This window comes from Gambusia affinis, linkage group LG03 (genome assembly GCF_019740435.1).
Source record: "Gambusia affinis linkage group LG03, SWU_Gaff_1.0, whole genome shotgun sequence".
In the NCBI taxonomy this organism is placed as follows: Eukaryota; Metazoa; Chordata; class Actinopteri; order Cyprinodontiformes; family Poeciliidae; genus Gambusia; species Gambusia affinis.
The window spans coordinates 13,676,671-13,703,613 of NC_057870.1; the positions used below are offsets into that span (position 1 = coordinate 13,676,671).

General features: G+C 38.8%; 1 protein-coding gene across 1 annotated transcript; it reads right to left on the bottom strand.

Moving 5' to 3' along the window:
* Positions 1 to 214: 214 nt before the first annotated feature.
* Positions 215 to 23,962, bottom strand: inpp5l (inositol polyphosphate-5-phosphatase L). Its single transcript, XM_044111258.1, has 16 exons — positions 23,482 to 23,962; positions 17,004 to 17,045; positions 16,648 to 16,748; positions 16,468 to 16,555; positions 11,459 to 11,522; positions 10,749 to 10,852; positions 10,488 to 10,540; positions 8,242 to 8,361; positions 7,752 to 7,836; positions 7,522 to 7,617; positions 7,356 to 7,430; positions 7,097 to 7,170; positions 6,890 to 7,001; positions 6,731 to 6,799; positions 6,587 to 6,646; positions 215 to 1,930 (listed from the first exon to the last, which is right to left on the bottom strand). Exons 1-15 carry the CDS (start codon positions 23,539 to 23,541, stop codon positions 6,605 to 6,607), a joined length of 1,185 nt encoding a protein of 394 aa, XP_043967193.1. The 5' UTR covers positions 23,542 to 23,962; the 3' UTR covers positions 215 to 1,930; positions 6,587 to 6,604.
* Between the last annotated feature and the right edge of the window lie 2,981 nt (positions 23,963 to 26,943).

Below are 26,943 nucleotides of genomic sequence, written 5' to 3' on the forward strand. Positions count from 1 at the left end.
TAATTCATGAAAAACATTCAAATACAAATACGATATATCTTCACATATATTTTCTTGTACTCAAGTCTCTACATTTTCGCCACAGAAGCTTTTGGAGGCGTTTTCTCATTAACGGGAATCCTGCCATTACCCAGGAAACGAAGAGACTCTTGGTGTGAATCTTTCACAATCAAAGATCCAAACACAGTATGAGGAGACGACTCGGATAACAGAACCACTTTGCATTGCATGCTTTATTTCCAAAAGTCAAAGTAAAACATGTAGTGTCTGACTAGAGTTAACTAAAGGTAATACTGGTCCTTCCAACCAACTCCACTCCTGTCACAACATTACATTATATCACACACTGGTTCAGACAATGGAGACTTGATCATCACTGTGTCTTCCCATGGTGAAGCAACAGGCCAACTGTACAAACAAGACATCCAAAACTTCACTTCCGCTAATATTTGGAATAAATAGAGAGTGTACAGGTCCCTCATCACTTACCACAAAAATAAGCAAAACACAGTAAGAAGCAGTTACTATCATTAAAACCTAGTTAAAACATGAACTGTTATCATACACATTAAAAAGATATATTACTGCACTGGAGTTACAGTTTAACAACGTGCATCATAAAAATCACTCATGAAGAAAGAAAACTTAAACAGTGCCTCACGCTTTATAAATGTGTGAACGTGTTGTGTCCGAGTGCGTGTGTGTGTGTGTTGCACATACGCAGCATCTTGTGAGGTTTCAATTGAGTCAGGGAATAAAACAGAAACCACATTCCGTAGTTGGTACGAAAAGAGGACAGCATGATGACTTTTGTTTTTGGCAGTGAAAGAAGATCCATTTGAAAAAGAGTGAGAAGAGACGTTCCAGTGGAGGAATGCTGCGTGGCACAGAAGGAACGATGAACGGACAGATAGGGAACAGCTGAGATATTTCGGGAGATAAAGCACTTGGTATTATATACAGTAAGTACATAGAAAGCCCGTCATCGTCACACAGTGCAGAATAGTACTCAGTTCTTTACATATCATTTTCCCCCCCTGTTTTTGTCCCGTTGAAATGTTTCAGATCATTGAACAAACCTTAAGATAGCCCAGGGACGTACAAAAGGATATTTCTAACTTCACTTAAAACCAACCTGTTGTTGTTGAATCAACAACATTTTTGTGAAATCTTAGTTACGTCAGTCAACTTAAAAAAAAAACAAAAAAAAAAAACAGAAATCTCAAAAGGGGCAAATATTTTTTTATGACAATCTAATTTCTTTTATAGCAGATAAAGACTGCTAGATACTTTTGCTGCTGCTCTAAAATTTCAGAGCCTTCAGCCCGTCAAGTGTTATGTTTCAGTAATGTCAAACAAACAATTCAAAAGCCTTTTTTACAGGTAGATTTGAGGAGAACATCGGTTGAAACATGACAATAGGAAGGTGAATAAGAAGCAACACTCCCGTTTTTAAAATGCCATAGTGGCAGAAAATAACAAATGCCTAAAGTATACAGAGCGCGGCAGCCGACGCATCTAATCTACAGGGCTGACGCTCAGTTCTTAATAAAATATAATCTGTTTGGAAGTCGACAGATTCCCGTGCATGAGGGTTAGGAGAGCTCTGAATGTTGAAACAACAACCACAAAAAATGAGTCTTGCTCATAGCTTTACAGTATATATATATACACACAATGTTTAGAAACTGTTTTAACAACAATAATGAGGGTTTACATTAAAATGCTGAGAACTAGTGAGGATTAAAGGATCTGCCCACATGGCTGCAAGCAGGAACTCCATGTTGAGTAAAACCAGCATGGAGAAAGCTGCAGCTCAGAGATCAGACAACGTATGAAAGCAGACGGTTTCATGAGTCCTGCATGTGGAAGAGAATAATGCTGGCATCCAGGGTGGCTGAGTAGAGGGGGGTGAGGGGCAGCTGAACACCTGGAACAGACAGAGTGAGACATGGTTTTAAACTTCCTGTCTCCTCTGGAAGGATAGCACAGTAGCTTTTGATTCAAAATATTAACCCCAAAGGTATTCAAACCCCATTAATCTTTCTACAAACCCCAGGGTTTCATTAGGATGTTTTTGCGACAGACCAACGTAAAACAGCACAGAACTGTGACGTGGAAAGTAACTGATACATGGTTTTAAATGTATTTTTAAAAAATCTGAAGTGTAAAGTATCCAGTCCCTGTTGAAGAAAAGTGTCTCCACAACCTATCCCTTGAAAGAAAGAGGTTTTTAATCTCAATGTGATCTTCCTGGTTAAATAAAACAAAAAACAGGGCCAATATATTTTTCCTCCCACTCACAAAATAAGAGGGGTACAGCCATTCTTATACACAAGAATCTTCCTTTTATTCTGGAGCATGAGGAGAAGGAGTCAGCGGGGAGATTTATTTTAATTAAAGGCTCAATCCATGGACAACATTTAACTATTCTCAATGTATACGCTCCTAATGATGATTCGCCTCAATTTATGTCACAAATGATCTTATTGTTTAAGGAAATCGGTTTTTTAGCTGGTGACTTTAATTGCACAATGAACGCATCTTTGGACAGGTCCTCCTCTGCAAAACTGCCGAACCCGAAAGCTTCAGCTGTCTTAAAAAAACCTATGCACCGATATTGGTTTGATAGATATTTGGCGACATTTAAATCGTAAAGCAAGGGACTATACATTTTATTCACATCCCCATGACACTTACTCCAGATTGGATTATTTTTTTTATCCCGAAGTCATTTTTATATTTGGTTCGAAGCTGTAACATAGACCCCATACTTTTGTCGGACCATGCACCAGTATTTTTAGGTGTCAAACTATTATTTCATATCCCTAGAACATTCACTTGGAAATTCAATACATCCTTGTTAGATAATAAATCCTTTTCCAACTTTGTTTGGAGCAACCTATTGCAGTTCTGGCTCGACAACAAAAACTCTCCCGTATCTTCGGCTATAATCTGGGATGCAGCAAAAGCCACTTTACGCGCTCATCTTATATCTTATTGCTCTCACCAAAAAGCGGTTCTAGCAGGGAGGAGAAACAACCTCGAAAAAGAGGTGATCCGACTGGAGCAAATACACAAACAATCACCAACACTGTCAAATTTAAAGGCACTATTGGCTGTTAAATCTGAGCTTAATATAGACTACACCTGTCAAGTTCAGAAAATACTACTTTATACTAAACAGAAATACTATGAATTTGGAAATAAGTCCAGTCGCATGCTTTCCCATTTATTGAAAAATCAAGATAATAGTCGCTCGATTGACATGATCAGAAGGCAGAACAAGGACGTCACATACGACCCAATACTTATTAACAGCACTTTCCGGGATTTTTATATATCTTTATACAATACGGACGTGGCTGAAGACATCTCCTCCTATCTGAGCAGCATATTAAACCTTCTTTTAAAGGTTAAACCTTGCGTCACGGGAGAAGATCGTGGCTTCTTAGAGGCTGCCATCACTCTGGGGGAAGTTTGGGCTGCAGTTAAATCAATGCCAAACAGAAAATGTCCTGGACCCGATGGGTTTCCATTGGAATTTTTTTAAGCTATTTTGGCCAGAGATTCAACCAATGTTCATGCCTGCTGTTAATGACATTTTGAGAAATGGCATCCTCCTTTAGGCCCATTAGTTTGCTTAACGTTGATTATAAAATTGTGGCAAAAGTATTGGCCCGGAGATTGGAAAACATCCTTCCTAAAATTATAAATCCAGATCAGGCAGGGTTTATAAAATTGAGATACGGCAGACAATATACGACGCGTTCTTAATGTTGTTCAGTACCTTAATGTTCACAAAGAGCCAGCAGTAATTGTTTCCCTCGATGCCGAGAAGGCTTTTGACCGAGTTGAATGGCAGTTTCTTTTTCAGGTGTTGCATAAATTCGGTCTGGGGCCAAATTTGATCAATCTGGTTAAAAGCTTTTATTCAGACCCAACAGCCTCAGTTAACACAAATGGTTTGATGTCTGAGCCCTTCAAGATTCATAGGGGTAGCAGGCAGGGGTGCCCCCTTTCCCCCTTATTGTTTACATTGTTTATTGAACCCCTGGCTGAGATTATCAGGACTAATCCGGATGCATCTGGAATCAATAGAAACCATGTAATTTCATTATTCGCAGATTATGTACTTTTGTATATGTGCAATCCTGAGAAATCAATTCCAGCTGTCCTGGAATCTGTGGCTACATTCAGTGCTTTATCAGGATATAAAATCAATTTAGGAAAATCTGTCGCCACCCCTTTCAGCATCCCCTCCCCCTCCCGAAAGGTTTATGCAATCTCCTTTTCAAATGTCTATGAGAGGCTTCAAGTGTCTGGGTATTTTTGTTACACCTGATCTGAATAATCTTTTTGAAACTAATTACTCACCTTTAATTCAGAAGATAAAAATAATTTAATAAAATGGGCTCCCCTGCCAACCTCCTTCTGAGGGAGAATCAATATTATAAAAATGAACATTCTTCCGCGACTGAACTATTTATATCAAAATCTTCCCTGCTATTTATCCCCTGCACACTTCAAATTACTAAATTCTCATTCATCTCGCTTTGTCTGGAACAACAAACACCCAAGAGTCAAGTTTTCTATATTAACTAAGCCAAAACGTCTTGGAGGTTTGTCGTTACCATCCCTGCAGCTTTATTATTGGTCAGCACAACTTAAAATCATATCAAATTGGTTTATGAATAGAAAGAACGTTTTATGGTTAGATCTGGAGTCACAATCTTGTCTCCCCAACAAACTTAATTCTCTTTTCTTTATAAGTGGCATAGACCAAATAGTTCATCTCAGAAGTAACTTCATTGTTTATAATACTTTGCTGGCCTGGCGAGACGTGAGGAAATATCTAAATATCCCTCCCACCCTCTCTTCTTGGTCATCGTTAACTTTGAACCCAGATTTACAGGCAGAGATTAGAAGCATTGGCTTGTCTGAATGGTCATCTAAGGGACTGTCCAGTATTATGGACATGCTGGACTCTGACTCTGTTAAATGCTTTGAACAAATTAAAGCCAATTTCAATATTTCCAATAGAGATTTCTATAAATACCTACAGATCCGTCATTTTGTGAGCTCTCTCTGGAGTACAGGAAATGTACGCACAAAATTGTCAGAGTTAGAGAACATGATTGTCATGACCAAATCTCCCAAAGGACTTATCTCTAAGATATATCATTTACTATCTGGCTCTGACTCCTCAGGTTATGATGCTACGAAGCTGGTGTGGGAGCGTGACCTAGGACTGACGTTCGATCTAGCAGTCTGTGATGGGGTCTTCCCCAACTCCACCTCAGTTTCTTTACATGAGCAGAACTTTAAATTCTTCTACCGAACTTATTATACACTTGTTCGCCTTCGGAGGATGTTTTCTGATGCTTCAGATCTGTGTCATAAATGTAAAAATACATAGGGGCACATTTATTCACTCATTTTGGTCTTGCAATTGTATTCAAATTTTCTGGAAAAGAGTTCACCTCATCATACAAGAGATCATTGGTAAACAGTTCTCGCTCACTCCCTCCTTCTGTCTCTTTAACCATCCTTCAGACATTCTACTTAATGCAGACACTAAACATCTGCTCGCAATCCTCTTATTTCTGGCCAAGAAATGTACATTACTGAGATGGTCAGCACCACAGGCCCCTACAGTTGATATGTGGATATCACGAATTTCTGCCATTGTCTCAGTCGAAAAACTTACTCATGACCTTCATCAAAAGTCGGACAAATTTTGGAGGATCTGGGCCCCACTGCAATCCTTTTTACAGAGGCTGTAATTTTTATTTTTATCTTTATTTTTTTCTCTCTCTCTTACATTCAATATATCACTCATTTGGCTGTCTGACAGTTTTGACTACTTTGAATCATGACTACTGTATTTTGTGTATGTGGGTGGTATGTATGTATGTTTTTTTATGTGGACATTGAAGTGCTCCTTGTTGTTTTGGGGTGGGTTGTTTTTGTTTAATTTTGTTGATGTTTACATAAAGTTATGAAAATCAATAAAAAGAAAAAAAAAAACAAGTCTTGAGCATTGGAACTATATTGACCCCTCAAAATGTAAAAAAACCCCAAAATGAAACAACGGATCATTGTACGATGTTCGTCCCTGAGAGGAATTCATTATTTCACCCCGCCTCGCAGAAAGACCATCATGATAAAGCAGTCCATCCTTAGACAAATAAATTTAAACAGCAGCAAAACAAAATCATGGCCGTAAAAATGCCAATATCCTGCCGGGGCGGGATGAATGCCTCTCCAGCCGGCCATCCAGATCGTAATTAATGAAAAGAAGTCGTGCAATGCACTTAATGTGTAGCCACAGCGAGAGACCAGAGGATTCAATAGACATAGATCAGTGGAAGGTGCTGATCGCCTGTGCTTCAACTACACCGGACACAAAAGGAGCACTCGTGTCCCGCAGGTGCTTCATCTTAGTTCATATTCTGACTCCACTGGGCTGGCTTGGTTATGGCTCTCCAGGGAGAAGAACGAGATTACCACAATCTCTTTCTAAATCTGCCCTCTGGAAGCACTGCATTCTCACATATGGCGCTTTACTTATAGATATTCTTACCATTGAGAAGGATCGGAGTCAATGGTTATTCGTCTTCAGCGAGAAGGACAGGAATACGGGCTGCAGGGCACCGAAAAACACCAAAGAGTCACTCTGCGGCTGATTTATTGCCCGACCAGAATAGATGGTTTGTTAAAGGCTTACCTTATGGTCTCCCATGCAGACATTAGGACCAATTGTGTTGTAAACAACACCCTCCCCATCATAATCTCTCTGAGACAAACAGAAAATGAACACAATCTAATATTTATCAATTAAGTGTCTCCTGGGTAAAAATGAAACATGCAGACAGTTCAATCTGACCCTGTTGATGAAATCGTTGGCATTGGGAGACATGAGGATGCGGTCACACCAGGCGGGACAGCGCGTGTTCATGTACTGCCTTGGCTTATGGTGGTCCTCACTGTAGGGGTAGCTACAAGAGACGACAAAATCATATTTCGATTGTCAGGTAGATCAGTAGAGGCTTTTATAGATCATCGTTTACTGTTACAGTAACTTTATTCTCACCTGGGTGGAAATGTGATGTCCTCTTCCCTGACAGCATCAAGAAAGGGTGTGACCTCTTTGTCGTACTTTAAAAGCTGAGCGGCAAATAAAAACAGGAAATGTGCCTACTTTTAAAATTCCAGGTAAATCCTAGTGAACCGTCTTAAAGTTTTGGTTTTTGTGTGTATGGGTTTATGTGTTTCGCAATCTGAACTCTTTGAGAACAGAGCCGACTGGTTCGCAACAACCCGAGTTTCAAAAGTCTGGAATGTGACCCTACCGCACTGCCATTGTCCTCTCGGAAAACCGCCTGGTGCACGTACTCAAACAGCTTCTCCTCGATCTGCAGCAGCATCTGAAGGGAAGGGCGGGGCGGGCAACATGACCGCCAGTCTGGGTCAAATGTGCTGATGGCTTTTTTGCTTTCTCGCTGCTGCTGTAATTACCTGGTGGTCGTTGTCTCTTTCTTCAAATGTGATTCTCTCCACTTCGTAGTTGCTGTCCTTCACATCTTTTACAACATCTGCTTCGATGGTCAGGCACTGGCCACAGCAACACAAGCAGAAATAAGAGGGAGTGGGCGGGGGTCCGTGTTCAAATATGAAGCTGGTGTGCGCGCACACACACACACACACATATATATATATAAATATATATATATGAAATGACAACATACCTGGACTAATGTACGTGTGTCCAAACGGAAGTTAAAATCTCCAAACAAGAAGAAGGGCATAGCAACGTAGCGGCTGTCTAACAACCTAGAAAAGACAAACGATGTTTTCATTTGTTTAACACAAAAGGTTAAGGTTCATTTTATATATTCTTTAAATATTCTGGTTTTTAAATTGGAACAAATTAATACAGTTGCCTGGAAAAATTCTATGCTGTTTTCATCTTGCAAGGACATATGATAAAGTATTTTATTTGGATTAGATCAACACAAAGTATTGCGTGACAATGCTGCTTTATTCTCTACATTTATTACAACTAAACATTTTAAAGTCCCCTTTAATCTTATATCCCTAAATAAAATCCAGTGTCACCAAGTACTTTAGGAAACTGCCTAGTTAGTAAATACAATCTATGAATCTGTAATAATCCAGGTGTTCTGCATATTAATGTGTTCGGGTGGCCCATTCAAATTGTACAGCTGCTGATCCCACCTGTTGATGACGTATTTCAAAGCGTTCTTGCGGTTGGCTGAATAAATGGAGGGACTGGAGTTGAGGGCAATAAGGTTTGAGGCATCGTGGAACAGGTGGATGTTGACCAGGTCGAGACCCCTGCAGGCAACACAGACGTCGGCAAAATGCGACAAGATGCAGCGGATAAAAAAAAACAAAGGAGAAGAAAATAGTTTGACATCAGATAAGACGACACAACAATGACAGTGTGAATGTATGATAGCGCACGTGTCCCATCATTGTGCTGACTGCTGATAACTCAGAAGTTTGTCCCTCTTGTGCCAGGAATTATGCTTCAAAGTAATAACTATTGCCTCACAACGTAATACCATAACTGAAACTTTTTGTTTTTATCTAGCAGATGAAAGTCCATGAGTAATGGCAGATGATGAACCTGGCTCAATAAAAGGACCAGGTTTATACAGTCTTCAGTTAATAATTGTAATTGCAGGAAATGTTCAAGGTCTAAATTTGAAGATGGCAAATTTATGGAAATGTGCCATGTTTCACAACCTCATGAAAACAACACAAACACTAAAAAGGAGAGATGAAAATATGATTTTGTTGGTAAGTTGTTACTGAGCTACGATTAATAAGAAAAATGATTAATGACAAAGAATTCCGTTTGAATTTCCAAACCGCAACAACTAATAAGTGCTTGATAATGAGACATTAACAAGCATTAACATTATTTTTGTCTTCACCAAGTACCAACACTGTTCAACAGTTGAAGTCAACTTCATTTGCTATGTGGTGAAAAAAAAATAAAAGTAGTAGATTGCAGAGTGCTAAAAACTACATGGAACCAAGTTGAATTCCAGGTAAAGGGGAATAATTCTATTTACAAATGAATCATTTTATATGTACAAGTACATCTCGAAATGTGAAAAAATATTCTTTATCACTCATTTAAAAAATGGAGACTCAGATTTATTACATACAAGTGGAATATTTCAATACTTTTCTTCAGGATGGCTGGCCATTCAGCGTAGAACAAATTGACTAAGTTGTGCGGAAAACAAGCCGTATGACTTGGCTGACAAAATGTCTATAGATTAAGAGCAGTAAACTTGAACTTTTGCCATGATACTGAAGAAACAGGTACAAGAACTCCTTTGCGCCTTAATTCATCAAACTCCAAAACCAGAGGAAACGTAAATACACTATTGCAGATTATATTTCAGTTTCATTTTTACAATTATCGTGATAAATTTTTATGATGTAGTTACGAGAGGCATCTGACGGATCATTAAAAAAAAAAATTATATTTTTATGAGCAATAAAGATTTTATCTTATCCTAATTTAGATTATCTGCTTTTCAATCTGTAACTCATAAGTCTTTCAAAACTAGTTTACTGAAAGCTTTGATTATCTGGCATTTAACAAGACCCAGTTGAAGAGCTCGATCCAAGAGGCCAACAAGCTCTGAATTTGCCCCATTTCACATTTTAAAGTTGTTGATCTTTGTGTGCTTCCTATTTTATCTGTGGGTTTCCCGTCAGTGACTACAATAAATCTTACTGATCAGCGCTTTGGTCAAAATCTTAAGCTATATGGTGACAAATCCAAGACTGTAGAAGTCAATTAAATATAACCTCAATGAAAAAAAACTCTTTAAGTTTCAGAATTTCCCAATTGTGTCTTTTGAATTCTAGGCTGTATAGTAAATTACTTTTACATAGTGAATTCAACAGCTGAATTTTATTTTTTTTTCTTTTCCCAAACTTGAAAAGTAAAAAATATCAAATAAAACGCAACAGTTTTGCAGACTTCTAAAGACTGTGTGGAAACTCACGTAGCAACAACACTCTTCAGTCTTAAGTTGTTACTGATGGAAAAAGATTATTTTATCAGTTAGAATAAGTGATTTTTTATTTTTTTTACACAAGGCCATATTGTGTAAAAGCTCTTTAACTCTATTGTAGTTTTAAGAAAAAAAATAAAAAATTATTTTGCTCCCTAAATGTTTCTTTGTGAAGACAATTACATGTTCTGTTCAACCCAAAAGCTAAAACAGGGTTACATAAACGCTGATCATTGAATCTTTGCTTTCAATCCCGTTTCTTCTATGAGTGTATCAAACACTGGCCTACATATTAATCCACAAAGATCACAAAAAGGTCAGTTTTACTCTAAATACAAGTGTTATTAAAACTCTCTTAACAACATGACAATATGATTTATCAAAAAATAAAGTGTTTCACTGTTTCTCAGGGTTACGTACTGGTTGTGTATGAGCCAGCGGGTCCTCATGTAGCCCTTTCTGGACCACTTGAACTGCAACAGAGACAAATGAGAGAGAGTCGCTAAACACCAGGGAGCCATGTCTTTAAAGCGCCAAACTGATAATTATTGATTCTTGCAGATAATTTGTCTCATCTCTGTGTCAGCAGCCCCAGCGGACTCATTTTTCCCAGCATCTCCCTTCGTCCCATTAGCTTCCCCCTTGCCGTCGCGCTCCCCACACTCTTGCATACAGACTTACATCGGGCCAGAAATTCTTTGGGAATTTTTCTTTCTCCACGGTGGCGACGCCGTCCAGCGAGCCCACGTACTTGGTCTGTCCCACCACGGCTTTAAAATCCTTAACTGGGAGAGCGAGGGCGGTGACATGGAAAAGAGTGAGAAAACATGCAAACAGCGATCAATAAACTGGTGTTAACCTCATCAGAGCGGCATACGTGATCAGGGAATCTATAAGCGAGAGACATTAAGACTCCGTTTGGCCAACGACGATCGGTTTGGGCCACACAGCAAGTGGCAGCTCCGGGATGTTTATGGCTCTTCCATAAGCTTTTCTGCCAAGCTTTTTCACACCTAACGTGACTGGACTACACAGCAGTCGAAATAACAGCTCCACTTTAAATTTGAGTACTTTGCAACTACCTGCCTAGGCAGGAGAGCCATCAAACTCTCATTACACAGAAACATCTTAAAATATCCCATGAAAAATGACAGGAATTTTGCCAATCATATGCAACAGCAATCCGGTCCCTCACGGGGTGGGAGCAATTGATCAAAGCAGAGGGCTACACTGCTTTCAGTTGGATTTTAATCATTTATAAAAAAAATAATAATAATAATAATAAAAAAACGTATTGTGAAAAAGCAAAAACATAGAAATATTCATCACAACCTGATTTATTATAAACCAATAAAAATGAATGCAACTTTCACACTTTAAGGATTTCTTACCATTAAAGTCGTAATGATAGATATTTTTCAGTGTCTTGTGGATGAAGTACATGCTGCCCAAAGCCTGTGGAGGAAAGAAAACAGATGGAGTTCAACACCAGATAAAGTAATCCCAAACTGATTAAGTAAAAAAAAAAAGAAGAAAAAAAGAAATTAATTTAGTTGCAAAATAATTTGTTAGTTACCTATTTTAGCATTTAAGGCAAGCATGTGTAAAGTAATGATTTTTTTTAAAAAGTCATTTAACATTTTTGCAACTCACCTCTGCAATGGCTAATTCAAAATGTAGCAATACATCACGTTTGACACTAATTATTGCTAGATGTGATTAAAAAACATGATCAAACATTTGTTCATATTAAACATTTACCATACCAATAACTATTGCAGTGTGTAGTTAAATTCATGACATTGGTTTTCATCTCAAAAAGCTGAAAAGAGATCAGAGCAGAGTAGTATCTCTTTAAAATAAGCATCATAAGAACAAAAACAGGAACTACACTCTTGGAGAACAGTGCAGTGTATTCTAATTTGTATTACCACAGTGAAAAGAACATCATTTAGACACATTTCAGTATATCTGCAGTCAGACTAGTTATTGGTGTACTATAAATATATTTTTGTGTACTTTTGAAGTTGGATATTTTGGGGCAAATTTGTTAGTCTTTCTTAGCATACTAGCAACAAAATATCAAAAAAATTGAATTTATTAAAATGGTTTTAATGTTTCAGTAGAGATCGTTAGGTCTGACATTTCTTGGTCTTACTTACAAGCAGCATGGATAACTTCTAACAACACGCCAGGAAAAATTTGTTTCCAAAATAATAATAATTGAAAAAACAAAACAAAAACAGTACTAACTGAAAAAAGTTTTTTAGGGGAAAATTTCAACTACTTGCTAACATAAGTGTTGGAAAGGGTGGCAGGATGGGCTGGGTGGATGTAAACATGAAAAAGAGTCATCGCTAGCTCCATCAGCAGGAACCAAAACATTACCATCCAAGTCCCCAGACTGGGGGTGCCCAAGTCCAGTCCTCGACAGCTACCATCCTGCAACTTTTAGACGTATGCCTGCTCCAGCACACCTGAATAAAATGGCTCATCAGCACCCGTTATCTCTGCAGAGGTCTGGTTTCATTTAAAGCAGGTGTGTAGAAGCACTGACTTGGGAACCCCTGGCCCAGACCAAGTTACTAAATCAAAACCTTACAGAAAACCAATAGGGTAAAACGAAGAGAGTATAAAAGTTGACACATGGTTTTGGATGATTGGAGAGATTGTTCAATGGTCAAGGATGGCTCTAACTATGGTTCAACATCGTGAAGCGTTATAGCAGACAAACTTTTGCACCAAATGAAGGTTGTCCAAGTATTGACAGTTCGGGTGTTAACAATTGTACACCTTGTGATTTTGTTAAAAAAAAAAAAAAATCTTATTGGGATATATTTTATGTCCGTTGAAAAGGTTAACTAAATTAACAGTTGGAATTTTCTTTGAGTTTCAGTGTCAGATTATGCTACTGCAACCGAAGACGCAACTCTTTGACAAATTTATCCACACCAATGCATTTTAGTTTTATATATCTAATCGCAGTCTGCAAATCATTACACGAACAAGTGTCTAACCCTTTATTTTCAGGTCTGCATTTCAAAGAAATCATAAGCCGTTTCTCAAAACAAAACTGAAACTAAATGTAGACACAAACACCTGGCTAGTCTCCAGGACCGACTGTTTATTTCAGATAGTAAAAGCCTTATCTTCCAGTTATCCACTTAGTTTTTCTACTGTGCAAATCAAAAACCACGTGAAACTTTTAGCGATAAAAACGTTCAGCAGAGCCACTTTCGGTGTGCACACTTCAGCGCCTAATCATCCCTGACATGGAGCTGACAATTTTTAATGTACTAACTGCCTGCTCCACTGATCTGATTAATCGTTGCCTGTGAGATCAATAAAGACAGAAAATTAAAACCATTTAAAAGGTATTAAGCAGCAGGCTCGCTGTCTGCCAACGCTGGCGCTCTAAGAGGGGGCCGAGATAAAAAATAAGTGATAACACGGAGGGGGTGAGGTCGTGACGGAGAGCTGGGCTACGCACACATGCACACAGACGATCAGTCAGAGCATGAGAGATCTCTCCCTGAAGACATCGTTTATCTTCGGTGCCACAGTCATCCTCGTTTATTAAAATAGAGGTGTCTCCATTGACGGCTTCAGTGAACAACAGTTAGTGACTGACTTGTCTGACATAGAGCAACGAAGGAAATTACTGGAACAGATCTGCAGGAATTGAAATGTTTCTACGAAGGAAAAAAAAAAAAAAAAAAAACTTCGACTGTCAGGTAAAGTTCCTCTCCAGAGATTCCTGAAGGGAAGCCTAATTCATGTGCGATTAGTAGCAGTGTTACGCACAGTTAGGCACACACACACCTTCACATAGTTGGCCAAACACCCATCTTCATCAATCAGGTTTGTGCACAGTTTAATAAAAAAATATTGACTTTCAAGTGATTTTTTATCAAAACACCATTTGTACTGGGGATGCATGCCCCTCTACGTCTGCAGCCCCTGAGAAAAGAGCACCCCCCCCACCCCCACTGAGCTCTCTCTCTTGGCTTTATAACTGATGATCCGTAGCCAGGGGGAAACAAATTGAAAATCAATGCGTGTGGCACCGCCGAAATGAGAATGAGGCATTAGGTGGGGCGGTGGTCGGGGAGAGGGGCTGCAACCCTCTCAGGGCAAACAGAGAAGGGTGCAAACACTCGAGTCCAGAGGAAAAACTTAGTCCCAGCTGTCCACCGCCACCCCACCGACTCTTAATTTATCGTGTACAGATAGCCTGGGATCAATAGTTTTAATCTAGAGTTAAATGTATTGACTTTGGCCCGTCTCTCTTTCGCACCTGGTCATTGACTTTCCCCCCTTTTGGCTTCACGCATCTTCAGTCTACAGATGCAGACATTGACCCCTACTGTCAGGCGCGCTGTGTGAGGGTTTCACCTGGGAGGAGGAAGGGTTAATAGTTGAAGAAACACGCAGACACTTTTCTGTAAAGGAGAAGTGTTTCTCCCTACCAGGACCGAAACTTTGACAGACCCCCTTACAGCCAACTGCAAGCCCAGTTTAAACCACTGGAAGCTGATTAGTGAAACATGAGGTTAAGAAAAAGGGTGGATGCAAGAAACGACCTGCATGACCAGTGTGGAGACTAAGGCTGATGTTCTATGACCTGAACATCAACCGCACAGCAAGGAGTGATGTTCGCATGGTATAACAATCTGGAGAAAATAATAGTACAGTAATATGGTATCCCTGAATTTACAGAAATATTTTTTAGCAAAAATGTATAACAGGAATTATTTTACGTGCTGTTAAAATAAAATGAACCATAAGAGTTCTTATAATGTAATCTACAACATCTATTTGTGGACATTTGAACTCTAATACACAGACTCAGGCAAAATACTCAATAAAACAGTGGTAAACTTAGTACTCTTGATAATTTAGTTCTTTATATATTGACACAAGTATAGAAAACTAATATAAGCTCATTCGTTAGTCTGGCCAATTGTTGCATTGTTTTAATGTTATCGGAAAGGAAAAAAAGATTACAGATCATTTTCTCTAATTACAAGGATAATTTCTGATGAATGAGGTTTGCAAACCCCGAAAACTAACAGGAGAACAGGACTTTTTACTTTTACTTTTCAAAGAATCATCATTAGTGCCGTAAATATCCCAAATTATTACAAAATAACTTCACGTTCATGCCATCCATTCGGAGCAGATAGTCTGCAGTACACTGCTGGCTAGTCATGTTGCACATACCTTGCCAGCACAGATTTAAAATTGACCAACTTGATTAACGTATTTAAAACTGGTGATATGTATTTGGGTGATTAGATCCTTAATGCTCACCCCTGGTGTATATCTTTAGTAATTGAGATGCTAAAGCTCACAGAGAGCAGTGGGAGCTCTGTAATGCTGAAATACAGAAGTGTTGGGGAAAGGAGCGTTAATCATAACCAGAACGGTCATTGCAATTTTCATCGATAGGATTACTGTTAAGTATTTTCCGGATATTGCACAGCTCTGTTTAAAACCGTGGCGTAAACTGATACAGGTGTCTGGCCCATCACTAGAACTGAATGATATTTGGAGCTGTTCAAAGTTTCATTCACCATGGCAAACACTCCAGTTATACCGTAAGAAAAGCAACATCAGATTACATTCTGCAGTCACCACCATGTTTTGTGGTGGTCGTGTGTAATCAACAAGAATATTGCAGCTAAAGATTTTTGGAGTTTTGAAAGTATAACTTTGTATGAACTATGGGTTGATTGCACTAACCGGCTCATACCTGCTCACAGCTCCATAACAGCACTGTAGACAGCAGCTATGGATAGAAATTCTCGGCCCAGTAACTGAAAGCATCACGGCTGACCAAACAAATCTGTCTTTGAGGGCCTCTCATCTCTCTGTGCCTGCACCGCGTTACAGCTCCAACATTGTTTTATACTATATCTAGAAGATCCATGTCCCGTACAAAAGGCTGGGATTTTGAACGCTGCTCATATTGCACGGAAGCTTTGATGTATGAAGTCCTGCTGAAGGAAAAAAGGTGAGCAAACAGAAAGAACGTATAAGAAATAGGATTTCCTAAAGAGGGCGCACCTGCAATATGTCATTAAAGGTTGTGAACCGCAGAAGTTCATTATTGCGCTTGATGAATTCATACCGTTAGGCAATCTATATTTATTAAAATAACTAAAAAGCAACAAACAAAGCATGCTTTCAAGGTTTTTTAAAAAAGATCCTCCTAACATTGTCTGACATGACCTTATTACACAGTCAAATGGTTGCATTTACATCCATATCAGCAAACATCTGCTGCAGATTCCTATCAAGCATCAGAGTGCCTCACATCTGTTGCTGAGGCCACCTTTATGTGGATGAGAGCGCCATCTTGTGGAAGTATATTGCAATATCTTCATAGGTTTCCTACCGTAAAGCTGTCTTCAGCTTGGAACTGGGTGTCCACATAAATGCAAGTCCTGTCAAACTCCTTCATTTCCTCACTGGACTCTATGTTGCTAGGAAGAGGAAGGGAAATTCATTTGCTCAGATGTAATGCAGTGTGACGTCATGGTCGCTGTGGTTACTTTTTAGCAGTGTTTTTATTTACCAAAAGAAGCTTTCTGCCTTGTCCATGTTGACCATGTAGTCCTTTCCTCCCACCTCCTGGAAGTGCAGGGCGATGAACTGCGGCTTGTTCTTCCGGATTGTCTGTTTCAAAACCATTAAAGCCTAATGTTCAAGCTCACATTACAGAGTGCTGACGTGTGAAGATGGTCACCGTTGCTTTAAGGCTCATCAGAGGTCTTACAGTTTTTTTTTTCCATATTTAGAAGAGCGACAAAAGTGGGACAGAATTAGCAAAGACTGTATTTCTTTCAGCTGCATGAGATCACCCACATAAAAATGTTATATGTTAGAACAGAGAGATCACTACTAATGCGAATATAAAATGTTCAAACTTACTTTATACAGTTCTTCTAACCATCCATTTTGGATTTCATCCACCTTCAAAATGATAAAAACAAGAAAAAAAGTAAAATCATTCAACTAATAATCAGTCACTTATTCAACAGTTTCAATCAATGTCAAATAGAAACTACATACCTCATATTCTGACCACATTCCATTAAAAAGCTAATTAAAACGATTACACTTTAGCCTTTCATACTTGATCCTAGAAATCCAAATCTTCTGTTTGTGTTACAGAAGGAAATCACAACATAGCTAACTTAAAGAAGCAAAGGAAACAAAAAACAAAAACTGAATTAAATAAAATATTCTTTTATTTTCTTTTTGGATACATCATCAAATAATTGATCAAAATCAACATTTGCATCCCATCGTAAAACACATAGCATACATAGTTTGTGCTGTATGACTTGAATTGTGCCCAATAATCATAACCATAATCTCATATGCATAACAAGCAGTGAATCCAGACTTTGTGCGGTTTTTTTATCTGTGGTTAATTTTTATTTTTTTTAAACGAAACCAAAATGCAGCATCACAACCTATGACTCAACGGATTGTAAAAGCAGCTCCATCAACAACAACTAGCAGTTTCTGTCTTCTTCATGGCCGTTTCAGGGGAAACTCTTGCTAATGTGCTGCTTCAGTTTTACTGACCCAAGAATACTTTGATATAGAGGAGCCGATGGTGTACTTAGTAAGGATAAATGCCCAAATCATTGAGTTTCCACCACCGTGCTTGATAGTTTCAATAGTAACTGGTTACGATTTTCACCAAAATATCCTCTGTGCATTAGAGATAAATGTCTCTACTTTGCTCAAAAAACTATATTCTGGACGTGCTAAACATTTTTCATGTGCAGCTTTCCAGATTTAAAGTTTTTATTTGGCAATTGTGTCGATGGATGGCCATTTCATGTAAAGATGCTCCTAAAAAACCCAGTGAAATCATTTGACTATTGTTTATAAATTGAATTCTGTGAATACACAATTTTAAATTGAGCACTTTAATCGTTAAAATCTTCAGATGTCCAGTTTGTTATGCAGTGCACTCAGCGGGGTTTTTTTGTGCGCTTTCCACAATTAAGTATTTTACATTTGAGATGTATGGTCGTTCTGCACAGCCTAATCTGATTCACGGAAACCAGCTGGGGAATCTATTCCAGGAAATATTAGCAGCTGTTTTGAATGCTTTTCAGTTGTGAACGAATCTTTGTTTGTGTCACGGCAGGTTGTTTGGCAATAGCTGCCATTGCGTGAGCGTCTGCCTAAAATGCGCTGTTTAAGGATCTGTTTTCTCAAAAATATTGTATCGAAACACACTTTCATTGCAACGGAGCAATAAACTGACAAAACTGCTCATTTAATACAGGCCGCATCACGTCAGTGATGAATGGTAGCTAAACATTTTTTTTGGAAAAAAAGGTTTTGTGTTACAAATAATGTTTTGTGTTAAACTTTTCTTGGTCAGGTCCAGGTGATATGGCTGCCTGTGAAAAACAAAATCTTTTGTTCCTAAAACTAATAAATGCATTTGTAGCCAAAGAAAAGCACAGGTTATATGCTGACCAACGCAAAGGGAATGTTTTCAGTGTCAATAAATTTCTGGCAAAAATCATTTGTTAGTCAAAACTCTATTATTAATTTTTTTTAAACGCTCCTTATATATCCACTTGTGGATTGTTATACTGTGGCCTTAAAAAGAGCACAGACCCCTGGTCAAACTGTAGGTCAATATGTAATTTGACTCGGCAAAAATAATTTCACTCTTCCAAATTTATTTGAGGTTGTCCTGTTCAAGTAAAACATGAATAAAACAAAACAAAACATTGTGTTACAAAAAAAAGGTAACACAATTCTTTCTTTTCTTTACAGAATGAAGAAAATCAAAGTGATATGAAGACTGGGTGATTGACACGGATTATAGAACTGTGAAACCACTTTGTGTGTGTTAACTGCACATCTACAGATAACATCGGCAGCTGTAATAAGTTTGCAGCCTGCTTTGTACTCTGCTCAGCAGGTTCATCTCTAACTAAGGCAACATTATGAGTTGAAATTACTGCAATGTTAAACAAATTTGTAAAGTTCTGTTCCATTTCTGTTTTTCTTAGATGCGATTGAACCATTACGCATTTTTTTGTTGAAAAATGATGGCAGATGTTTACCCAAGACAAAAAAAAAAAGGTTACAGTTGAGTCATAAGGTGTTTCAATAGTGAGGTGTTCATTTTTTACATTTTTTTTTCCCCCATCATTCATTTGTGAAGATCTGATCGATATCTCTAGAAATTAAAGAGGGCTCAGCGAAACAAAACGTAAAGACGTAGGTGGAAAAATTACCTTTAGATTCTGCTAAAGAAAGACTTTCCATCAACGGCTGCAAAAATGCTGGAGGGATTCTCCCTTCAAAGTAGTTTTGTTTGGTTTTTTTTAGGCTAGTAAAATTCTGTTTAAACTTTTGTCATAAAAACAAAACGGCATTTTTTTTTAAAACAGTGTATTTCAGTAAAAATATCTCTGAGGAAAAAAACTTTCACTTGGAGCTTGGCTTATCTTACACAGATGCTGCAAAATGTATATTTTGATGTGTCAGAGGTCAGTTAAATAAATATATCTAAATGTCATGACTGCAGAAATGGCTTTGCATAGTGCATTTGCATGACAGGAGTGACTGAGGCCCAGTGCAGGCGAAAGGTAGGAGACCTCACAGCACTCTGCCTGCAACCACAGCCGTGTTTGCACACTAGATGAAGATAAACACTTGACGACTCGATTCGTCTCCAAATCTTTATTATTAAAAACAAGTAAAGTCCGTGAGCAGATGAACACTGCAGTCCAGAATTAGACCCACTAGTTCTGTTTCAACAGGAGCAGCAAAGTCTGATCCGACAGTCCATTTCTGTGGAGCATTAGGATTTAATCTGTGGTCTGCTTAACATCCTTCTCTCACCCTGAGTCAACGTTTCAGAGTGTTTGTTTATAAGAATAGAAGGGGCCCTGCGTTAAGTAGATAGGCTCGACTCCCCCAGGGAGAGTAGATATTCATCTGTTTATGCATTTCCCACTGTGGGATCTCACACAGAATCGTTGGACCCAAGTTTGCTCAACGGAAATATGGTCCTGAGCCAAATTTCCATGACTGCTAGATCCCTCCTTCCTGCTAAGTCTGAACGTTTCACCCAGCCGGCCCAGGCTGGAACAAGGGAGAGTAATGGATATTTACATACGTTTTATAAACAGACTGGAGCCTCAAAGTTGATCTAAATGTGGCAACTTGCACAACTATTTAGAAACATAAATAGTATTGTGTGAGAGACCAAGTACAAAATGACCAGGTTTTCTAAGATCTGGGTTTTGCGCTGGTCACTGCCTCGTGTTAATCATGTCTGTCTGGCACCCTGATGTTTCTGACTTATTGGAGTTTCTATCTTGTTCAGTAGCATTTCATCTTCAGCATAAGGCAACATGACCTCTACAAGCTGACCCATGATCCCTGGCATGAGATAAATGTGCCCAAAAACACAGTGTAATACATATTCCCAAAACATGATGCTCAAGCGGCCACAAAATACTGTTGCTCGAACTCACAGGATCAGTGTTGACCTCCACTGATCTCTATGACTTAAAACTACTGAAGACACATGCGTCATTAAATAATAAACTGTTCTTTTAAGTAGCTGCAATCACAAAGGACTGCTAGGATGTAGTTTTTGGTGTGGATTTTTTTTATTTTTTTTATTTCAAGCATATAAATTGCATTAAATTGTCAATAATTTGCATATTTGGCTAGCTGGATGGTCTTTCACTGATTTTTATGCTCACACCTGATATATGCCAAAACAGTAAAGTTCAGGGAGGGTGCTTGGGATTATAGTAATGATGGAAAAGAATGAGAAAAGTGGTCATTTGAGATCAAAATTTTCAGTGTTTTCAGTGTCACAATGGCAAAAATATTTTGTCTTACAAATATTGTGCAGCCCTATTCCATGCACACAAACCTCTTAGCATAGTCCAATATTAAAATAAAGCAAACTTTGTGTATTTAAAGTATGCCCTGACCTTTACTGCTTCTGGTTGAGCTACATTTCCATCTCAATAAATTAGAATATCCTCGAATAAGAATGCATTCCAGGAATTCAATTCAAAAAGTAAAACTCATACAATATAGAGGTTCAAACAGTGATATATTTCAAGTGTTTACTTATGTTAACGCAGATGAATATGCCTTACACCCACCACAAGCAAGGCAAGCCACAAAAGGTAATGCTTGACGAAGCTGCCTGCTGCTTTATCCAACCATGCTAATGGAAAGTTGAGTGGAAGGAAACAGCTGCATGAGCAACAGGGATGAACTGTGAAGCCATACAAGACATTTTAAGAGCCACAAACATATCACGGACACGGGCTATAGCTGTTGCTTTATTTTTATGTACGCTTGAACTAGATACAACAAAAGTTGCGTCATACTTACATTGGAGAAAAAGAACTGAACTCACTGGACTGTTGCTAAGTGGTTCAAAGTCCTCTCTTTAGAAGAACATGAATTTTGTGTCACATTTAGAAATCAAGTTAAAGTGAAGAGGAAGAGAATCCCCAAATATTTGAGGTGCAGTGTGAAGTTTCTACATTCGGTGCCGACTTGGGGAGCTGGCCCCAAAGCTCCAGACTAACATTTTACACTGTAAGTCAAGTCTGATGTTGTTTGTGTCTGTGTGAAGAGAACAGCAGAGCTGAGCCAAGCCCCTTCTTAACCTGCTAAAACATGTACGAAAGTTGCAGCGGCTGAAAGTCTACAGAAACTACTGTATCAACATCCCTGCTCACTGCGAGAATGAAATGGAAATGTTTTTCCATTTTGCTTGTTGAATTCCAAGATTCCTGTTGCTGTGTTTTCTGCATTGTGGAAATCATAGGGTTCTGCCTTTTCTTTTTCCTGGAGCAAGTGGTCACACTGGTGCAAACTCAGATTTTTTTTTTTTTTTTTTTTTGGTGAACCACTCCCAAATTAGGTCTCATGTGCAACAAGTTTGAGTGCACTCTGCAACCTTGAGACGAATTACTAGTGTTGGTCTCTCAAGTCCAAAGCCAACATAGCTGGAACCTTGCTGCTTTTATTGTACTGTGGGACTTTGAACTTCCTACAGAAGGTAGGAATACTGATACTTTTTACAAGTATTGGTACATGCAAAAAGTACCAATACCAATTTAATGACAATGGTATTACTCTGCTTGATAGGGCATCAAATTGGCCTGCAGAGACTGTACTATGTGTCAGGAAGAAGCTCTGAACACATTGATAAACTTTTATTTATCAGAATCAGAGATTATAAAAGGGCAGCCCTCCTTCAGTCAAAACGTGGACCTGCTGTAACCTGAATGGAGGGCTAAACAACATATTACCTCTCCAATGATGATCACAGCCAAGCGGGAGTCTCCTCTCCTCATACAGCAGTAATCACCTCAGCAAACCTTAGAGCACTTTTAAACAAACTGAAGTTGACTAACTTACAAAGACCTCAGTAATGGTGTTATTTCCAAAGGTTCCACATAGCAAAGCTGCCATAGCAATTGGAGCTCTACTGCTCCAAGTAAACTCATCCATTGTACACATTCTCTGCTCTGTCAAGAGGAAGATGAGAGATACCAGATCCAAAACTACAGGCCAGCGGAAGGCTGTTAGGAAAGCATCCTGGACTTAGACATACTTTTCAGTATAAAATGTCCTGTTTTTGGCTTGTTTGTCTGTTTTTGCTCATGCGTAATATTTAAAGTTTCAGAACAGAGGCTGGCTATAAGATTTTTATTAGCTCTAAGACATAATAATTAACACTAATAGAAAGAGAAGGTTGAAACTCAGTTACTCAAATTTCATTTTTGAACTGAATCACTGAAATTAACTCTTCTATTGCATTCTAATGTGTTGAGATGCACCTTTAAGTGTGGACAGTAACAACACAAACAGCTTCAACATTAGTTCATGAGTTTGATTTCAATAAATCTTTTTACATTTATCCAAATTTATAAGGTATATTAAGGTTTTACTTGGATCCTGGCAGTATTTTTGAAGCCTCTCATATTTGATGATACCCCATTTGATCAAAACGTTGTCAGTTTGTCAAGGATCGGGTCACGTGACTCGTCGACAGGTAACCATAGCTTATCCGCTACTCAAGATAGCGGAAGAACACCGCTGAGCGCGGCTGTGATAAACACGATTCACCGTCTGGGTTCAGCCGCATCATACACGTGAAATAAACAACGTAACTACAAGATAAAACAACGCCTCACCTGTTGGAACCTTACCCAACATATATGTCAGCATTAGAGACCTTTCAGAGCCCTTACAGTAGCCTGCCTGTAACTTGTTGTAACGCGTTTCACTGTGAGCCCTAATCTAATCCTCCGCTGTTGCTACCATTGTGGTGTTGTGTGCCTGTTACGGCAGTTTTACCTTTCTGTGGGATACTTACATTGTTGAACAGCGAGCCTACGTTTGCGGTGACGAGCAGCACGTTGGTGAACGTCTCCATGTTTAGCCGACCACTTTCACAAACCGTCCCGGTGGTGGAAAAAACTTCCGACCAGTTGGTAGCGCCTCTGTTGGAGCTTAAACAGGCTTACCGTGCGAGACAAAAAACCCTAAGTTTATATCAGCTGTGGTTGGAAGTACGCCACCATCATCTCAGTATGTGAGCGCCGCTCGCGGTCCAACTCTGTTGCTGCTGATGGCGGGCAGTCGGTTCAGGTCGTCATCATACACCTCGGTAGGGCTCATACTCATCGCCGAGTCTCAGGGAGCGGAGAGTTTAACTGCGTGGATTCCCTCCCCCCTCCGAGCTATTAGGACTAGTAGCTTCTTAAGGGACTAAAAGAGTCAGGACGGAACAGTGCCGCTGCCTTCAAACAACCAAGGAAGCCTACAGGTTGTTTTGACAGCCGCTCCGCCCTCGCGCAAGTAGGACGTACTAGTTTGAAATTTAAAAAATACCTGACGTGACAAAAATGCTCGTGCCATATTCTGCAGCCACGCACACGTCAGTGTATTTCAGCCAGCCCCGCTCACATTACTCAAACCAAATGCCAAAAGGCACGAAATACTGTTTGTGTTAAAAGTATTTTTCATTTGTGTGTCACCATGATTTTTAACATCTCAAAAATATATAATTTCATTGAGACTGAAACCATTCTGTAGCATCATAATACTAACTTTAACGTCTCCCACCTGGATTTGTTGAGAGAACAAACATTCATGGTGCACTCCACAAATATGAAGTGTCAGGTTGAAAAGTTTTCCACAAAACGTGTGGAAGACAGAGCAAACATTTGAAAGAAGGTGCTCTGGTAAGACATATCCATATATATATATATTTTTTTTTTTCCTGCATGTAAAATCCTTTGTATGACTGAAAACTGACTCTCTGAACATGTTCTCCTCATTTGGAGCTGGTCAAAGCTGATTTGAAGATGGACGAAGCTAAACGTAGCCACTGCTCTGATGGAATGATTTAACTCAAAAAATATTTATGTACCTGTATTTGCATTTCCTACACTTAATCCGTGAAAATATATATTCAGCCACTCTCTGTGGATAGTGATAGACCTATTTTTGCAAAGAAGAATGTGTAACACTTGAGATATAGGTCAAAACACTTCTGCAAAAATATTGACTCCTAAGATTTAGTTAGGCAAAACATTGCTTCATTTTATCTGGATGGTTCTTATGGAAAATTCTGTTACTGCAAGAAGCATATGAATTTACTGCAAAAACTAAAATCATGATCCTTTTACCACATTGCATTTTGTTAAAACATTCTACTCTGATTATGGAATGCGCTGTGTGGCCATTTGCATGTAAAGGATGTGGAAGTCTTATGGTTTGACATGAAACTTGAATGTTTTTTTTTTCTTGTAAATGCTCTAAACCACATAGTACTAAGAAAGGGTAACAGTTTTTTCTACTGCCATTGAAAACCTCCATAAATTGCCTTCTTGACCGAACAAGAAGTAATTTTACTTTGCTAGCTTTTGAGCCACTTACATAAATCATTACAACAAAGAGGATCTAAAAACACTTGAATGCATTCTAAACTGGTTTCTCTACATATCACACACTCATTATGTGACTGCCAGTGAACTGGAAACCATTTTTGAGCTCTGTTGTCTCTGTACCACAAAAAAACATTTCAAATAACTCACATAACAAGAAGTTTATATTTGAATGGGCCATGGGAAGATGTATGTTTCTCAAGAAACTGCCTTAGATAGTCGCATCTTTTTCCACAGTAGTAGAGCTATAAAACCCTGTGAAGTAAATGGATCTGTTCCATCCAGTGGTTCAGAGTAAAAGGCCATAAAGCAAAGGCTGCTGGGTGGCCGACTCTCTCTCCATAGTGCTGCTACTGAGCCGTAAACCACGGCAGGAGTTACACAGTCAACCTTTTGAGCGCCTTTTCCTGCTTCCGCTCAGTCCTCCTCCAAGCACAGTGTGCTTTAATTCATCAACATCAACAGATCTAATTGAAACTGTCGCAAACAAAGACAGCAGAACAATGCTGCTGTGTGTAGAGTACCGGTTTGGGACGTCCAGCTAAAGGTGGACAGGCCTGGATGCCGGATGTACTACATGCCCGTATAAGGAGATTTTATTCAGAAAAATGTCCAACAGAATCGCAACCAACCTGTCGGTGTGTGACGAATCGTATTGCGATGCCCCTAGACAACGGCAAAAGGTAGAAAGGCTTAAAAGGGCGGCGAGAAAAAGAGATAGAACATAAGAAAGTTATACAAATATTGCGTTAAGTAATAATAAATGCAGTTCTGGTAACTTTAAGCCATTTTTTTCTGGTGGATTTTTATTCATTTATTTCTTTTACTTTAATGCTTAATAAGTGCAGATTTTGATGCATTAATTCAAATAACTTCTCTACTTTAAAATGTCTAGAATTTCTGGATACTGTAATATATTAATCATGAAATGATTGGTTACAGCTGGTGAAAACCAAAAAAATTATGTAACATAATTTCCAGGGGAACTGAATTTTGAGTTTCAATTACCTGTAAGCCATGACCGCATAATAAATACTTGAAAAATATCGTTGTGTGAGGAAGTGATGCAAAATACGAGCCTCACTTTTTGAAATTAGTAAAAGTAAATGACCTGTTCAGTTATATTCAAAGTTTGGATGCATGTCAGTGCAAGTCACATAACGGTCTTAAAAGGAAATTATTTATCTGCCAAAACTCTGGGCTAATGACTGACTTTCTGTTTCCTTTGTGGTAGTGAGACTGCTCCAGACTGTCACTCTCCTATCAGTTTTGATATGGAGTTCTTTCTGTCTGAGGACGCAAACAAAAATAAGTGTTGAAAGAAGGGCATGAATTGTATTTTGACTTTACTTTTGATGACATGTCCTGAAAACGTGGGGCCAAACAATCCACCCCGGTCCACGCCCGATGACACAGCGATGGCGCAACGTCTGTGTACTCTTTGTGCCGAGTCAGTGTAAAAATGTAAAACATGGGAACTGAAACACACAACCAGGAAACTGTGCCCAATCAGAGCTTGGATCAACTTTGTTTAAATTGGATTTTCTTGTTTTAGTCTCTGTAAAGTTCTTTTACTGTGTTGCTTTAGTTCTTAACTCTAAAGAGAGGAACGACCCGACCTCCAGCAGCTTTTACAGGCTCAGGGTGTCGCCTCTGGCTGGATGGCAGCCAAGAGTAAAAGAGAAGACTTGTTGGTTTTTAGACAGTGAAGAGTATGTTACCCGCCTAGATGTGCTCCCTGTCATGACGGAATATCAGTCCATTTTCTGGAATTAGAAGCTGCTGGGTATCATCAGCTGCAAAAAAATCTGAATACTAACTTTAAATTCCCCTCCGAATTTCTTTTTAATTTTACGTTTGTCTTTTTTTTTCCATTAAATCAGTAA

Coding starts and splice junctions, on each gene's coding strand:
- inpp5l (XM_044111258.1), bottom strand. CDS start 23,541: ATGGAGACGTTCACCAACGTGCTGCTCGTCACCGCAAACGTAGGCTCG. Junction 7,618..7,751: donor ACACACGTACATTAGTCCAG/GTATGTTGTCAT, acceptor TGCTGTGGCCAG/TGCCTGACCATCGAAGCAGA. Junction 7,431..7,521: donor AAAGAGACAACGACCACCAG/GTAATTACAGCA, acceptor CCTTCCCTTCAG/ATGCTGCTGCAGATCGAGGA.